Raw genomic sequence first — 16,833 nt, 5'->3', positions numbered from 1 at the left:
TTTTTTATATTTTTTTTCTTGGGGCAGGAGAATATGATTTTTTGGCAAAGACGCAAGAATACGTTTAAACTTTGGGTCGGATTCCAGCCTACTAAACTTATTAACCATTCTAGTCGGCCAATAAACGTTTAAATTCTGAGGCTAAATTAAAGTTTGGACCTTCACATTCTCTATCATATTAAAATTAAGCTCAATGCCAAAAAAAAAAGGTCGCTATCACTCCCAAAATAAATACTCTCCCCCTTTCTTCCAAGTGCAGTAAATAAAAGAAATGATTATCATTAGAATTAAGAAAAAGAAGTGATTTCTTTTATAATTGAGAGAATGAGAGCCAAGAGGAGTTTCGATTTCATATGATTAGTAAAAAAGCATAAACTCGTGTTTCATTTCCACGACCCCAAAAAAAAAAAAAACTCATATTTCAGTTTTGATTGAACATGTATTTTTAAGGGTAAAACGGGCAAATAAGTCAATGAAACACAAAAATTGCACAATTCAACTAAATGGAGAATAGATACATGAATCAATCAGAAGCACAATTACATGTAGTTCGTATTAGAATAATTTAAATTAAACATTCACAGTAATTCGAATCATTCTGATTCAAATTACACACACTAATTTGAATAAGGCTGATTCGAATTACACACACATGCTATCCTCACTAATTCGAATTGGACAGCTTCAAAGTTCGAACTACTCAAGTTTTGGTGCCCAAGTAATTCGAAATAGGGTGTTTCAAATTACTCATGTTTTGCTTATAAAAGGAGTTCGAACCAACCTTATTTAAATCACTATTTCAACACCTAATCCCACCAAATCTCAGAGAAAACAACCCAAAACGACTCCAACAAAGGTTTGAGCAGAATATTTAGCCGATGAGGGATAATTCAGACAGACTTTATCGTTTGGATGGAGTAACCCATATAGCTGGTGTCATCAACGAAGAGGTTAGTACGAACTTGTTCTTTTAAAAGTAGGATCGAATAACTTATATATATATATATTTTATGTTTGTGGTTTTGATAATGAATGATGTTGGTAATATTATTTGTGAATGATTTTGTTAGTGTTTTTCTTAGTGGTTTACGTAGTGGTTTTGTTAGTGGTATTGTTAGCGATTTTGTTAGTGATTTTCTTGGTAGGTTTGGTCGGTAATTTTGTTGGTGGTTTTTGTTAGTGATTTTGGTAGTGGTATTGTTAGTGGTATTGTTAGTAGTTTTATTAGTGGTTTTGTTAGTGAATAATCTATTGTTAGTGAATGGTTAAATTTGTTTTTAATTTTCTGGTACATTATCTTTGTAGCCCTAGCGACGGAGAGGCGACAGGTTCGTCCTGAGGTGCATTCACAGGCACGGACGAAAATGCACCAACAGGTCTCGAGTTAGAACCGGCTACGGTGCCTATAATGTGGATATTCCGGTTCGAACCCCTCGAGTTAGATATCACATCAACCAACTTTGCCAACAACTCAGGTGTCCTGACCTCGAAAAACTGCCGATGACAATGGAATAGGACCTGCAAATCCTCATCACTCCCTATGGTGAAATAATCGTACTTCACGTCATCTCGCAGCACTGAGATTGGAATGCGATAGAATAATTTCTGAACCCGTTTCACGCCTTGCAGCCCAAGTTTTTGTAGTATAGAATTCACGAAGTCATCAAATCTCGTCGTAGGTCTCATAAAAATATTGAGAAGATCCTTATTAGTGAACTTCACACCAGATTGTGTTTTTCTCTTAATTGACCCTCTGTAATACACCAACACTACAAAACTCTCTTCACTAGTCATTTTGTCACTCTAATAAGAGGAATTCACATTCACACCATATTTATACACGTTTGGCCCTTCATAATTCGAAACAGCCTATTTCGAATTATACCAATAATAATTCGAATCAGCATTATTCGAATTAGTGTAAATTACTGTGTGTGTAATTTGAATCAATCTGATTCGAATTAATGTGTGTAATTCGAATAAAAATGATTCGAATTAGTATTTATGTGTATGTACGTGTCATTCGAATTAATGTGATTTAAATTACTGTAAATATTTAATTCAAATTCTTCTGATTCGAATTACATATAGTTATACTTTTAATTGATTCATATATCTATTCTCCATTTGACTAAATTGTGTAATTTTTATGTTCCATTAGCTTATATGGATCATTTGTCGTATTTTTAATATATAAAACAGTACATTCTTCGTTCACAAAAATTACAGTATATATATTTTTTTACTATTTTTACTGCATCTATATATTATTCCTAATCAAGGAATGAATTGTACAAAATTTAAAGTTAAAGGGATGAATTGAACCTTACACCTTATATATATTGTTAATTAAAAATGCTATTCGTATATTAAAATTAGTTATTAATATATTTTTATATAAATATATGTATGATTTAATTTATTTTTAATATATATTTATATTTTAATATATATTTTATACTGATAATTGATTTTAATAATTAATTTTAATAAATTAATAATTAATATTTAAACTAAATTGAGCATAATTTTTTCCCCTTTTGTTACAACAATAATTTCATCAGCTCCATACCGAGGCTACTTAACTGAATAATCATATGATTGAGACATCTGTTTTTCATTTTTTTATGTATATTTGGCTTTCTGCAAGTATATTCACATTTGACATTTCCCAGTTTTTAATTTTTTATGGTAACCCTTTTCACACTTTTAAAAGATAAATTATATTATATGAATATCAAAATTAATTATTAAAATCAGTTATTAGTATAAAATATATATTAAAATATAAAATATATATTAAAAATAAATTAAACCATATATATTTATACAAAAATATATTAATAATTAATTTTAACGGTAGATTTTGGTATACAAATAACATTTTTATTAAAAAATTAAATAAAGAAAAGAACATTTTCACTTTGGAATACAGAATGTCAAGCATGCCCCCCAGATAGTTTCCGGGTAATTCCACAACATTTCCACTCTTCTCTCTGCAGACTTCCAAAGTTCAATTGGTCAACCACGCCATATCAAAATCAAAACGCAGCACAACACAACACAATAATACCGTAATCATAATTATATTAGAATGAATAAAATAAACAGTTAAATAAATATATTAATAATATTAAATTAATATAGGACTATAAGATGAAGAGTATATCATACTAGAGACGGCAATGAGTTATATACGTCAGAGTCCACCATTGCTTTCTTCTTTTCTCTTTCTAAACTCTCTCTGTGCATCTCTCTATGCAGACTTTGCTGAATAGTAAATTATAAAATTATTTGATTCTTCTTATCTGTTATATATATTAAACAAAAACACAATTTTCTGAATTATTTTCGAGTGTGAAACCGGGTTTATGAAATTTTCCTCCATAGCCGCCTCTTATTGTGTGTTTGTTTCTTTTCCCTTCTTGCTATGCTTTAAGCTCTAACCCCCTTTCTTCCTCATTTCCCAAATCCCAAAATCCCAGCTTTCCTTGGTTTTCAGCTCAAAGTTCTGTTCTTTTGTCCTATTATGCTGTCCACGTGTTTCGCCTATGCAAGGAATTGAGTAATCGGAGTTGTTCTAAGTTCTAACAACACTTGATAGCTTTCCATGGTCTTGGATTCCATGCCAGCTGGCTCCTTGTGATTTCTTTTTGTCGGATTCTTCGAACTGGGTGTTTGAGATTGTTGAATTTCAAGCACCCGTGATAAAAAAGGCAACTTCTCTTTTGCTTTGATCTCTCTTGCCTTTTTTTTTTCCCTGCAGAAATTCATCTTGGCCTTCTCAGTTCTTGATAGCCCAATTCAATTTTTCTAGTGAATTGGGCTAATAGATTTATCGATTGTTGCTAGGATAGTTCAGAGAAAGGGGAAAAGCTTCTCCTTTTGTTGAGTGTTTTTGAACTGTGACACCAAGAGTCATTTGGGGTTTGGTGAAATTCCAGGTACTATTTAGGGTAAATTGTGATATGATGCTTTGATCAGGTTTCTTTAGGTTTTGTTTGGCAGAAGTTGTATACACCAGCTTCGTGCTAGCTTCTCTAGGTGTGTGTTACAGGGAAATGCTTTCATTCTATAGTAATACTGAGAACTGCAATTGGACTGCACTGTTTAGTTGAGAATGGCCATCTTTGCATTATTATTGATGCTGTTACTCCAATTGTCAATAATTTCTAGCTCAGCAGTTATCTTGAGATCAAATGATTGTGGCACTGATTGGGTAGCTCATTCATATTCTAGTGATGGTGAAGAACTGTTTTACATAAATGGGAATGTAGTTAACAAAGTTGCTTTCTGTGAGGCCCTCCAATTGTACATTGCAAATGGTTGCAATTTGAAGGACTACTTTGGAAGTAACAACTGCGCAATGGATGGCTCATTTGGTATGGATCACCGAGATGTTAGTTTATGCACAGGCTAAATTTCCAGAATTGGAAACAACTTCTCTTTTAACCGTTGTATTACAATCTATTGTTTGCAGTTAACTTACCTTCGATGGCAGGAAGGAAACTACTTCAGAAGGATTCGAGCAGTAAATCTGAATCGCAAGGGGTTTCCAACGATGTGTCTCCCAAAGTTGGGCTTTTCGCGGGCGGAGCATTGTTGGTATGTTGTGCTGTTCTTTGTCCATGTATATATGGGAAGAAGCGAAAAGCAACTGCTCATGCTGTTTTGACCAAGGACCCGAATTCAAGTGAGTTGTTTTTAGCAGTGTTTTTTATCTTGTTTTTGGACTTTCCTTTGATAACCTCTGTGTCAGGCATTTTAATGTAATAATATTATGAATTCTGGATAGGATCTTTTGCTGTATCATTTTAAATGTTCAGCTTACATTATCATATGAAATTGTGCTTCCATCATACTTAAATGAGGAATAACGAAAATTTTGCTGTAGTATTGGACTCGGCTTCCTCCTTCGAAGCAAATTCTGTCCCGGAAAAGGTCCAAGTCCCAGCCAGTCCACTTCGAGTGCCACCTAGTCCTTCAAGATTCTCAGCGTCTCCAAAACTCAAAAGAATTGAATCATTGCATCTCAACCTCAATCAGATTGCAAGAGCTACCCGTAACTTCTCAGAAACATTGCAGATAGGAGAAGGAGGTTTTGGAACTGTCTACAAGGCTCAGTTAGAAGATGGCCACGTCGTGGCTGTAAAACGTGCAAAAAGGGTAAGAAGTTGATCGTCATATGTAGATTGAAATTCTGTATCCTAGTTTTAATGCTAAAGTTCTGGATTCTGTTTTTAAGGGAATTAAGTATAAGTTGATTTTCAATCTCTTAAAAGGGTAGAAGTACTTATTTTCTCTTGCTGAAATGACTTAATTGTTTAGGAACATTTTGAGAGCTTGAGAACTGAATTCAGCAGTGAAGTTGAACTTCTGGCTAAAATTGATCATCGGAACCTAGTGAAGCTACTAGGTTACATTGAAAAAGGACATGAACGCCTTCTTATTACAGAGTATGTGCCGAATGGTACTCTTCGAGAACACTTAGATGGTAAGAGCCTGTTCTATTCTTTACAAATGGTTGTCTTCAAATAGAAAATGATTTGGAATCCCACGTTTATTTAACTCACAGGTCAGCGTGGAAAAATCCTAGACTTCAATCAGCGCCTGGAAATTGCTATTGATGTTGCTCATGGCTTGACCTATTTGCATCTGTATGCAGGTCAGTAATCTCTCCATTTTTGCAACTCTCTCCCGTTCAGTCTTTTTCCATTCTCTCTTTTTATAAGCCGAATTCATTAATATTGTACACTACAGTTTAGATGATCAGAGTGTAAACAAGACTCCAAGAATCTAAAGTTCAAAGAACTTTAAATATTGTTATTGTGTTATTTTTCATGGAAGCACACTCTATCCACATGGCATAATGCTCAAGTCATGATCATTGATACCTTTTCAACATATTCTTACTTTTTCCCGTTTTGGGACCGACCCTCTCTTTACATTGATAATGTCCAGTTATTCATGATTGATAACGTTTTTTTGGCGGGGACCAAATAATGATAGATACTTGTTCCCTTGCACAATTGGCATCTTTGTGCAATAGTCTACTCTTTATAGATCTGCCAATTGATTCCTAGCCTTTGTCTTGGAACAGAGAAGCCAATTATCCATCGAGATGTGAAATCATCCAACATTCTTCTGACAGAAAGCATGCGAGCTAAAGTTGCTGATTTTGGATTTGCAAGAATTGGCCCTATGAACTCCGATCAAACACACATTTCTACCAAAGTGAAGGGAACAGTTGGTTATTTGGATCCTGAGTATATGAAAACATACCAACTCACTACCAAGAGTGATGTTTACTCATTTGGAATTTTGCTTTTAGAAATTTTAACAGGTCGTCGTCCTGTGGAGTTGAAGAAAACTGTTGAAGAGAGGGTTACACTCAGATGGGTAAGCTCATAATATATTCTTATTTAGGTGAATTCTGTGTTTTTTCATTAGTGTTAATTGACCATTTATAGTTGCTTAGTACTATAATCAAAAGCTTTGTTGTCTTGCCTCGTTTCATTTTCAAGCATTTAAACTATATGGCTTGGATTTTTTTGCAGGCTTTCAGGAAGTTCAATGAAGGAAGGGTGGTGGAGCTGGTGGATCCGTTAATGGAAGAAGCTGTAAACTCTGATGTTCTGATGAAGATGTTTGATTTGGCATTTCAGTGTGCAGCACCCGTCCGGACAGATAGACCTGACATGAAAGCAGTGGGAGAGCAATTGTGGTCAATTAGGGCAGATTACTTTAAGAATTCAAGAAGTAATTAGTGAAAACTTCTTGATGGGATTGTGAGTTCTCTTGTTTTTGGTTCTTTTTTTCTTCTCTTGTATCCTGTCTAAACATGTTTGCTTTCAGGCATTGTGAATTGAAGTTTATTTCTTTCTATTTGGGTCTTTGTTCTCTCTTTTTTTTTCTTCTTAAGTTAATTTCTCTAACAATAATACTGTATAAACTCGTTCTCAAAGTGGGTAAAGTGGAAGGTTAAGCAAGTAGCAAAAAACATGAAAAACTGTTACAAAAACTACCTAAAGTAAAGTGAGGAGCTTCCACTTGTTTCCAATGTAATCTTTTCACTGTATAGTTGATAATGAAATTTGAAACATAAAAGATTATGTTAATGAATTATTCTGTGATTCCTCTGGACCACAACTATCCCTATAAACAAATAAAAAAGATGGCTACAAATCTGAGTAGGTATTAGATGATTATACACCACACTTCATATTTTCTCTATATGAAGAGACCAATTATTATGACATTTGAAGTATGAAGCTATAAAAAATAAAAAGAAAACCTACTTCAAATTATAGCCCTACTTTTCATGGAATAGCATGACATTGCCAAAGAACAAAATTTCATGTGAACATTCCAGGGCAATCATGTTTCTTATTTGGTCTATCCACTGTACATATGCGGATCAATAATTGAAGGACAAGTGACTTGTGGATATAGCATGGCTAGATTTTCGTAAGAACCAAATGTGATTCTCCCCATTAGCACCTTCATGAAGCTGGGTACTGTGTACTCATGAATATGTAAGCCTTGTCCACACAAGAATATCTACAATTGTTGGAAGTTCAAGCTTTGGTAGCATTACTCAGAAGCCAGAGAAGAGATTTCCCAGACAACGGAACCGGAACCTTAGTCTTTTCCACCTGCTACTTACCAGCAAAGGATGCACCCCCAATATATGTTCCGGCATGAAGTCGTGTCGCGTTAGTATACCCACTACAGGTGATCTCTGCAGCCAGCATGCACAAAATTTAGATAGAGAACAATAATGGTGAATTCCTGGTGTGATGATCTAAAAGAAGCTTGTGAATTGCAAGGTAGATAACACAAGACATGTAACAAACCAGTTCCACTCCACCAACCTATTACCTAATATAATTGCATTGTTATAGGGGAAATAAAACAAGGACACACTACATTTTCCAAATTAGTTTAGCACTCAGCTTTTACCAACCACAAAAGCATTTAACTTTTTCCATAAGAAATTGCAGTAAGGAGAGAAAATACTTACACCAGTGATCTTGGGTATCACTAGCAGGTGCCTTAAACCTACTTCTCGAAAAAGTGTAAGGGCCTTTCCCAGTGACATTGTCTCCACAACAGTATATGGTGATGTATTTGTAAATGGATGTAAATCTATGAACATTTCCATTTCTTCCTCTGTTAGTTGTATATCTTCTATCTTTTCACCTTTGTTTGAACCCTTCTTTGCAAAATCATCTGATGTAAATTTCTTGAAGACATCATCCCCTATCGCCCTTGGTGTGGACGAAAAAACTTTATTCTTTAACAAAGTAACAAGATGGTCACGGAGGATTAAACCTGATAAAACTGGTGCTTCAGAAAGTGGAGGCTCATCGATAACAGGAAATCCGTTGTGCCTTGTAGTTTTGAGAATGAACACTATATTGCGGACTTTCTCAATGCCGTTAAACATCTGAAGTGGCCCCGTGACGACGTCACCTACCATTAGCTGCCTCATATATGGTTCAGCATGAGTTTCTAAATAAGGGAAACCTTTGGCTTTCATAATAAGGTCATATATATTTGCATTGAAAGCATCAGCTACAGTCTTGGATACCAAAAGCACCATCATGATCAACGGTAGCAATAACAAATTATTTGTCAATTCCAGCATAATTACACATAGCGAAACTGTTGTCCTCATCGATCCACCGAGAAAAGAAGCAGCACCAAGAACAGCATAAAGGCCATGGTGAAGATTGGTCCTTTTACCTACCAACATGCCAACAAAGCGACCATAAGATGCACCAGTAACAATAACTGGCACAAAGAGACCAGCTGGAGCAACAACTCCATAGCTAAAGATACTTAAGAAAAAGCATGTGATGAAAAAGATGAACATTGATGAATACTGAAACTCTTCATTAGTGTCCCTGCTAAATAGATTCCTAATAGCATCATCGTTTGTGTTAAAAATGAGGCTGGCAAGATCATTGTAGTGATCGGGTGGGCATTGGAATTTCTTGAAGTTGCCGGATCGGCCTATTGTTGGGCAAGGCTCTGCTGCATCAAGAGGACAAGGTTGGCAAGATGCAAACCATGGCAATCCAAAAAGAAGAAAGGAGGTAAAAATGGAGATTACACAGGCAAGCACAATTTTGCATATGGTGCCTTTCCTGCAATATTAAATGATGATAAAAATTAGTGTGGAATAATACATTATACAATATTATAAAATGTCTAATTTTGTTGTAAACAATTAAGTATAGTCATGCTTACTCATTGATAAAATTGTATACACGAAGAACTTTGCTCAGCATAAAGTTATATAAGCTTCCGAGAATCCCTCCTATAACACCAAGAATAAACACAAGAGGAACTTCCGCCAAATGATATGAAATACTTGCTGAATAAACATCAAACATTATCAGTCCCCCTTTACCAAATAACCCACATTTACCACTTAAACATACATCAATCATAGCACGAAGCACAATTGCAACTATTGCTGTTGTGAAGAAAGCTCTCCAGAGAAGTGCACTTCTCCACCTAGAGAACAGAAATTAATGCTTAATTAGCTTCTTTGTGAGATACCGAGGGGAACAAAATTGACTTGTGGATTTTGAAGTTAACAAGATAAATCAATGACCATGTATTGAGCAGAATTGGAAGAAAACCAATTTGGACAAATAAAAACACAAAAGTGCAATTATGTGATTGCGATTCCAGTTTGAAGGTTGAGGAAGTTTCTCAATCAACCCTTTTTATGTAAACATTTATAAGCAGAATTCAAAGTGTCTGGATTAATGTGTATGATATCCATTGTAAGTAGGAACCATTGACTACAGAGAAATTGCACATCAAACAAAACCAACAACAAATCCTTTTCGAACTCGCCGATATGAGAGAAAAAAACTGATTCGAATCCTTTAGCAAAGTAAGTAAAGTTAACAGAATTTACTAGAGTCAATAAAAATTGTAATGACATATATGCATAGCAATACAGGAGTTGGGAAAACACACCAAGATGTCATCTCTTCAAGAGCAAACAACACCCCACCAACTGGGGCACGAAAGGCAGCAGCAATTCCAGCAGCTGATCCACACATTACCAAATCTCGTCGATCTCGGTCATTCTTAAAAAAGCGTAACCACTTCCACGTTAAACCATATCTCTTCGACCCGCCCTGCCCCAACAATGATGCCACACATGCACCTGTATGGACCATGGGCCCTGCTTTCCCAATAAGAAGAGATGATGACACTGCTGTAATGCTTCCAATAATCTGTACATAAAACCAAACAGCAAAGTAAATCTCTACTTCAGTGCAAACAACAATCCTTGCTAGACTGAACAGATTAAAGGAATCCAGAGTACTAATTAGGAAACAACAATTTCAGTAAATATATTATGAAGCTGAAATCATGAAAATTTCTATCCGAATTAGAGCTCCATGAATGTGAGAGCCTGGTATTTGTGTACCTTAACAAACAGAGTCCGTACAGTAAAAATTCCAGGTGCATCCACCCCATTTAGGTAAGCCTTCACCTCCGGTATACCGGAACCAGTAGCTGCCGGTGCTATCAAAGCCGTGATTACAGCAGAAAAGATAGTGAGACCCAAATTCGAAGCGAAAAATACTGCAAATGCCAACAGAAACCTGTAAGAAATTAATACATAGACTTTATCAGCAACTTCACATTCTAAAAACAAAACAATTCATTACTGCACACCAAAAAGCACAAATTCTGAAAACATAAACACAATTTCACAACACTGTTTCCAATCCATCAAAACTAGAAAAGAGAGGCAAGGATGAAAAATTGAAAAGTAAAAGTACCTCCTTTCCAACATCATATTGGATGTGATAACAAACTTGATGCCAGCGAGATTCTCAACAGCGAGATTGTTGCAGAATGCGATGAGGCTAACGATCAAACCAATGAGGAAGCACAAGAGCCACTTCATGAATATGTATTGGAATATCTGAGAGGCCCCTCTGCTTCTCCAATCCTGCTTGAAGAACTCGTTCTCTATGATCCTGCACAAACCAATGGGATAAGATTGGGAAATGGATAACGGAAAAGTTTCCAACTTTGGAAGAAAGAAGGAAGAAGAAAAAGGACTGACTCGTAGTCAAGGCTCTCAATTGGGGAGACATTGGAGCCTACGATGGCAACCTGAGAAGTAGAGTTGACTAAGGATCTTTGGGAAGAAAGCAAAGGTTGGTGAAGAGACTCAGGGTCACCATTAAGCGTGTCTTTCCTCAACGCCAACAGCATGGCTTCCACGACCGCCGTGCTGCTGCCGCTGCTGGTGGTGGTTGCGTTTGGTGCTCTCTCTTGTCAAGTTTTTTGGTTTTCTGTTGAGTAGTAAAGTGAAATTATATACTACTTTTTCAGCTGAAAAATATTAGTTTTTTTTATTATCATTTTAAAAATATTATTTTAAATATTTTTTATCCAACACGCCTAAAATTTTATTACATTTAATAAAGTGATAATACATAGTTAAATTATTTATATAAAATTATTTTATACTGATTAATATATAAAAATTAAATTTTTTTTTTTTCGTGATGAATCTTTAGTATTCTAATTTGATGACCAGAAATATATCAATTAAGAATATAATTATGTTATGTTATATATATATATATATTAAAATTAATTATTAATATAAAATATATATTAAAAATAAATTAAATGATATATAATATAGTTAATTTTAATATATAAATAATATTTTTTTTACTCAGTATAACGAAGGAAAAGTATGAGGTAAGTTTTAAAGTGATCCATGAAATTACACTCGAGTCTGAAAGTGGTCTATAAAGTTTATAGTTATCCAATTTTATCATTGAACTTGCACTCCGGGACTCATACTAGTCCTTAAGACACTTTCCGATCATATGAATACTGAAACCACGTCATTTTGTATTATATATATATAACAACTAGAGCCTCCACCTCCCCTTCCGCTTTCCCAATGCCGACTATCCCTTTTCCTCTCATCTATGGCATCCTTTTCTAGCCACCCACCAATGCCCGCTCAACTTTCTCTCCCTTTTCACCAAAATCTGCATCTTTTACCTCTTAGAATCACTTTCCATTTCTTAGACTTCTTGTTTTCTGCATCAAACACGCAAAGAAAAAGATAAAGAAAAAATAATAAGTCTTTTGGACTTGTACCATGTTCTTGCTAGAAGGAGAAAGAAAAAGAGCTATTTTCTGTTCTGCAGTTTTTCTACGTCAATGAGAGATTGGCGAGGTAGAGGAAAAATTGGGGGTCGTGTTCTGTGAGTGATGATGAGGCCGAAGGGAAGGAATGAGCCAGCGGTGCAAGGTGGTGGCGGTGGCTGGTCTTGTGCAAAGAGGAGGAGAAAAACAAGGAGAATAAGAATATGAGGAGGAGGGAAGAAGAAGGGATCGTGGGTTGGTTTCTGGAGTTGCTAGTGGCTAACAGCTTGGGAAGGAACGATAGAGGGAGATGTCGCGCGGTTTGGGTTCGACAGCGGCGCTAGGGTGGTGGCAACCGGCAGCAAGTTTGTGAAGAAAAAGGGGCTAGTTTCGATGGTCTTGTGGGTTGCACCGGTAGTCCGCAATAGAGAAGCCAAGGAACAAAGAATAACGGAAGAAAGAAGAAAAAGAGGAAGGGGAAGGGGGATGGAGAGGGTCGGAGGGGAGGCTTTCAGTTTTTTTTTTTTAAATACAAAATGACATCGTTTTAGTGTTTTGATGAACAAAAAGTGTCTTAAGGACTAATATGAATCTCGAATTACAAATTTAAAGATAAAAGTAGAGATAGATAGAAAGAAAAAAGTGACTAAATCTCCATTTTGATCCTCGAGATTCATGGGATTGCTCATTTTAGTCCTCAAAATTTAAAATTATCTATACTGGTCCTCCATATTTAAGTTTGGGCACCAATGTAGTCTCTCGACTTTTTCCGGCGATGACTTGGCAAATGGAGTGCTAAGATGACACTTTTCTTGCCACACTGGATGATGAGTAAACGACGTCATTTATCTTTGGCGCTCAAACAAGTCAGAAAAGTCGTCTAAGTAGACAACTCTTTTAAACAAGTCAGACTTTTAAGGCTCCACTATTAGTGTTGTCTACTTGAATGACGTTTCTAACTTGTTTGGGGGTCAAGGATAAACAGCGTCGTTTACTCATCATTCAGTGTGGCAGAGAATATGTTATTTAAGTACTTCGTTTATCTAGTCATCGCCGGAAAGAGTCGAGGGACCACATTGGTGCCCAGACTTAAATTTGGAGGATCAATATAGATAATTTTAAATTTTGGAGACTAAAATAAATAATCACATGAATCTCATAAACTGAAATAAAGATTTAGTAACAAAAAAAAAAAAGTCAAAAACTACTACTATTCATACTCATTGGTATTATAATTAGGATTCCCTATTAGTATTATTATGTTATATATAGAATACTTAAAAAGACATTTATAGTTAAAAGATATGTAATAAGATCAGTTTAAATAGCACATTTATAATTACTTTTTATCTAATTAAATTATAACTAAATCAGTTAAGCATAAAAAAGTATATTTAAATATTTCATAAAATGATACATGTTAACATGTACTCTTTTCTTAATGGCTAGAATATATACTGTCGAACATATTCACCAACCTTTTGCTTATTTGAAGATACTTTAATTTATAATATTTTTATTATATTATATTTTTAGCATATGGGATTGGGAAGAAATAATAAAGTGGGCGTGACTCACTCTTTAATTGCATACTTGTATATTTCGTTTGCAAAATTGTCACCGTAGTACACATGAATTTAAAATTACAAGTGTGGACCTAATGTCTAAGGGCATCGTACATATTTATTATTTGCAAATAAAAAAATGTTTCATACTTTGAGTGACAATAATGTGTTAGTGACTTGGTGGGACTTAGTGGATTGCGATAGTAGTTCTCTCCAGCGAAAGACTTCATTTTTATTTTTTTCTTCTGAATTTCTAGGAGAATATCCTTTTGATGTCAAGTTATTGGCAACTCCATGCTTAATCAAATAATCAAACTATCTGACACTTATTTGATTAATAAAATATTGTATACCTAATCAAGTTAGGGTGGTCTAGTGATTAATTCATTAATCCGCTTAAATAAAATTGGAGTTTAAATTTTGTCTTGTGCATACAGTAACCCATTGGCCAGCAACAAATCCTTAAATGAAACTCAGTATCGCAAAACAAAAAAAAAATATTGTATACCTAAGATAAAATTAAAATTTTTTATATTTATTTAAATAGATCATAGTGAATAAATAGACAACATGACAAATTTAGGTTGAATTAATTCTGTATACTTTATTTTGATTCTTTTAAGATACTAGATTGCTTATCACATTCGTCATCTATGAGTCGCTGAATTAATCCATCTGTCCAGATGAGTCACTAAATTGAAAATTATGTTTTGGTTTTTAACGATAAACTCAATAGAAGGAAGTGCTTTCTACTTTTAGCTATTAGCTTTTCGCATTTATTCTTGTGCGCGTGTACCAATTACATATTTACATTGCTACCACTGCTTCTTAATTACTATTATTTTATACAATAAATGTGAGCGGATTTTATAAATTGAAGTAGGAAAAAAGGATATAGATCCATGTGGCAATGTATATAATAAATTTTATTTTAATATACTGATAATATAAAATATTTTATATAATTATATAATTATATATCTATTTTTTAAATAATTATTCATATAGTGAATAAAAATAATAATTGTTTTAATGATATAATATTATTGTAATAAAAATTAAATTTTATATTTTATACCTATTCAATTCGTCTAGTCTAAATGGTTCATAACGTTTTATATCTATTCATTTATTAACGAGAATATTGACATTTCGATTTTCAATTATTTTTGTTGGATCTTCACCAGAGAAACATGCGGTGAAAGAAGACACGCAAATAAAACAATGGACGAAATGTTTAGGTAATTACTCGTTTATTCCTTTTTAAATTATACTAATTATATATTAAAATTAGCTATTAAAATAAATTATTAATATAAAATATATATTAAAATATAAATATATATTAAAAATAAATAAAATTATATATATTTAATAAAAATATATTATTAATTAATTTTAATCACTAATTTTAATATGTAAATAATATTTTTAATTTCGGTTTAGGGGCTAGCACATGTATCCCGCAAAGGCAGAACTGTACTTTCAAATGGATATAGATATAGATTAAAGGAAATTCTTTTTTAAACGTTAAATATTATTTTATTTTAAACCAAAAAAATTACTAGAGTTTGAAAAGAAAATATTACGTATAAATAAATAAAACATCAATTTTAATATTTTTTTTTAAATAAATAAAATAAGTAATTATAATTAAATGAAGTAAACATTTAACATAATCTACTCTACAAGTGTCTCGGTTTTAATTAGCAATAGCACACTAGGACGCAGTGAGCAATGAGGGAAGCTTCCTTATGCAATGGCGGCAATGCCAATGAGTATGTGTTTGGTACATTCACGAAATTGTTTCACAACACATGCATACGCAATAATAATTGCATTAGATTAGATAACTAACCTTCCGTTCAAAGGAAGACCATTAGATAAGCACCTAGGTGTAACCAACCACAATTGATTCAAGTGGGGTATGTTTGAGGTTTCTGTGTCTCATTTTTATTTTTATTATTTAAGTCAAGTTGCTTCCATCATGAAGATAAATAATGTAAATCATACATCTACTGATTGTTCCTGCTACATCGTAGTGATTCATTTCACATTCCAATATCATCATAATAATCACAACTTCTCCCAGAAGGGAATAATGTATGTAATTAAATATTGATCATATTATTGGGAACAGGAGCGTATGTATGTATATAACGTTCAATTATGATAAAGTTACTTGTTACTGGCTACTACCTTACCAATTTGATTTTTGATTTTATAGCTAGGACATGGGCATGGTAATGAGTGGTGTGGAACTGGAAACGCATTATATATCATTTATCAGTGATCTCTCATAATACTGTGCTGCACCTTTTTATTTCATTGTTAGGGTGGCTATATTATTGAAGCCATTTATGAACTGAAAAGGAACAATAATAACATGTATGTAACATTATTATCACCTGCTTCCTTAATTCTTTTTTTTTCATATATATATTATTATTTTTTTCCTGAAAATGTCAAGAGAGAGTTGTTTTTAAAGACTTTAAACCTGCATGAATAAATTTTTGTAATAAAATGTTATGGACTAATTTTTTACGGATGAATTCGAATCTCTGATATTTTTTTTTATTAATGAATTAATCAGATAAATTTTTTTTGGGGGGTCAAGGGGTTGATGTAGTGATATTTGTTATTGGGCTTGGACTATGAGGAGCCCAGTAATGTTGTGATATCTAAACCAATGAAAACCTTGTATAATGGGCTACACTTTTCATTTATCATATCAAGCCCATGTAGCCCATAGTTAAAAGCCTCTTTACAAATTACAATAAAAAATGCCTCTCCTCATACTTGACCAAAAATATAAAATCACGTCACACAGATTAAAAAAAAAACAAACATTCATCTTGTAGTATTTTTTTTTTACAGGAAGCTTATCCTTGTGATCTTGTGCTCCCAAATTACGCTTTCAAGAATAATTTATTAACAACTGCCTTTCCCTTTTAGTTTTATACGAAATAAACTTTTTTGTTGACTAAGAAGAATTTTTTTTTTTTTCAAATTTGTACCCATCGAAAAGTTCCTTTTATTTAGTTTCATATCTCCAAATGGCAATTGGCGATTGGTGCACTGCAGAGCTGGAAACCTGCTCAACAAGAAAATG

The 16,833-nt window shown here is 33.7% G+C and overlaps 2 protein-coding genes across 4 annotated transcripts; one reads left to right on the top strand and one right to left on the bottom strand.

Moving 5' to 3' along the window:
• Positions 1–3,195: 3,195 nt before the first annotated feature.
• Positions 3,196–6,885, top strand: LOC130968879 (calmodulin-binding receptor-like cytoplasmic kinase 3). Of its 2 annotated transcripts, none has more exons than XM_057894367.1 (7): positions 3,196–4,382; positions 4,502–4,693; positions 4,895–5,166; positions 5,329–5,494; positions 5,576–5,665; positions 6,101–6,399; positions 6,558–6,885. In XM_057894367.1, the coding sequence occupies exons 1-7, from the start codon at positions 4,121–4,123 to the stop codon at positions 6,765–6,767; spliced, it is 1,491 nt and encodes a 496-aa protein (XP_057750350.1). In that variant the 5' UTR covers positions 3,196–4,120; the 3' UTR covers positions 6,768–6,885. The 2 variants fall into 2 exon arrangements, with proteins under 2 accessions (XP_057750350.1, XP_057750340.1); XM_057894357.1 differs by having other exon boundaries at positions 3,197–4,382; positions 4,481–4,693.
• A 175-nt stretch (positions 6,886–7,060) lies between these two features.
• Positions 7,061–11,321, bottom strand: LOC130968860 (putative chloride channel-like protein CLC-g). Of its 2 annotated transcripts, XM_057894346.1 has the most exons (8): positions 11,108–11,321; positions 10,818–11,018; positions 10,460–10,637; positions 10,000–10,262; positions 9,256–9,525; positions 8,335–9,152; positions 8,024–8,232; positions 7,061–7,741 (listed from the first exon to the last, which is right to left on the bottom strand). In XM_057894346.1, the coding sequence occupies exons 1-8, from the start codon at positions 11,257–11,259 to the stop codon at positions 7,598–7,600; spliced, it is 2,235 nt and encodes a 744-aa protein (XP_057750329.1). In that variant the 5' UTR covers positions 11,260–11,321; the 3' UTR covers positions 7,061–7,597. The 2 variants fall into 2 exon arrangements, with proteins under 2 accessions (XP_057750329.1, XP_057750321.1); XM_057894338.1 differs by having other exon boundaries at positions 8,024–9,152.
• Between the last annotated feature and the right edge of the window lie 5,512 nt (positions 11,322–16,833).

This window comes from Arachis stenosperma, chromosome 1 (assembly GCF_014773155.1).
Source record: "Arachis stenosperma cultivar V10309 chromosome 1, arast.V10309.gnm1.PFL2, whole genome shotgun sequence".
Lineage (NCBI taxonomy): Eukaryota > Viridiplantae > Streptophyta > Magnoliopsida > Fabales > Fabaceae > Arachis > Arachis stenosperma.
Note: the sequence above shows the minus strand (reverse complement) of the source record. Positions and strands in the feature narration are given on the sequence as shown.

What these genes read in the sequence shown, in the direction of transcription:
- LOC130968860 (XM_057894338.1), bottom strand. Translation starts at nt 11,259, where the DNA reads ATGCTGTTGGCGTTGAGGAAAGACACGCTTAATGGTGACCCTGAGTCT. An exon ending in AATATGATGTTGGAAAGGAG is followed by an intron (nt 10,638 to 10,817) that starts GTACTTTTACTT and finishes AATTTCTTACAG; the next exon opens with GTTTCTGTTGGCATTTGCAG. An exon ending in TGATACCCAAGATCACTGGT is followed by an intron (nt 7,742 to 8,023) that starts GTAAGTATTTTC and finishes TGCTGGCTGCAG; the next exon opens with AGATCACCTGTAGTGGGTAT.
- LOC130968879 (XM_057894357.1), top strand. Translation starts at nt 4,121, where the DNA reads ATGGCCATCTTTGCATTATTATTGATGCTGTTACTCCAATTGTCAATA. An exon ending in TCTTCGAGAACACTTAGATG is followed by an intron (nt 5,495 to 5,575) that starts GTAAGAGCCTGT and finishes TTTAACTCACAG; the next exon opens with GTCAGCGTGGAAAAATCCTA. An exon ending in CTATTTGCATCTGTATGCAG is followed by an intron (nt 5,666 to 6,100) that starts GTCAGTAATCTC and finishes GTCTTGGAACAG; the next exon opens with AGAAGCCAATTATCCATCGA.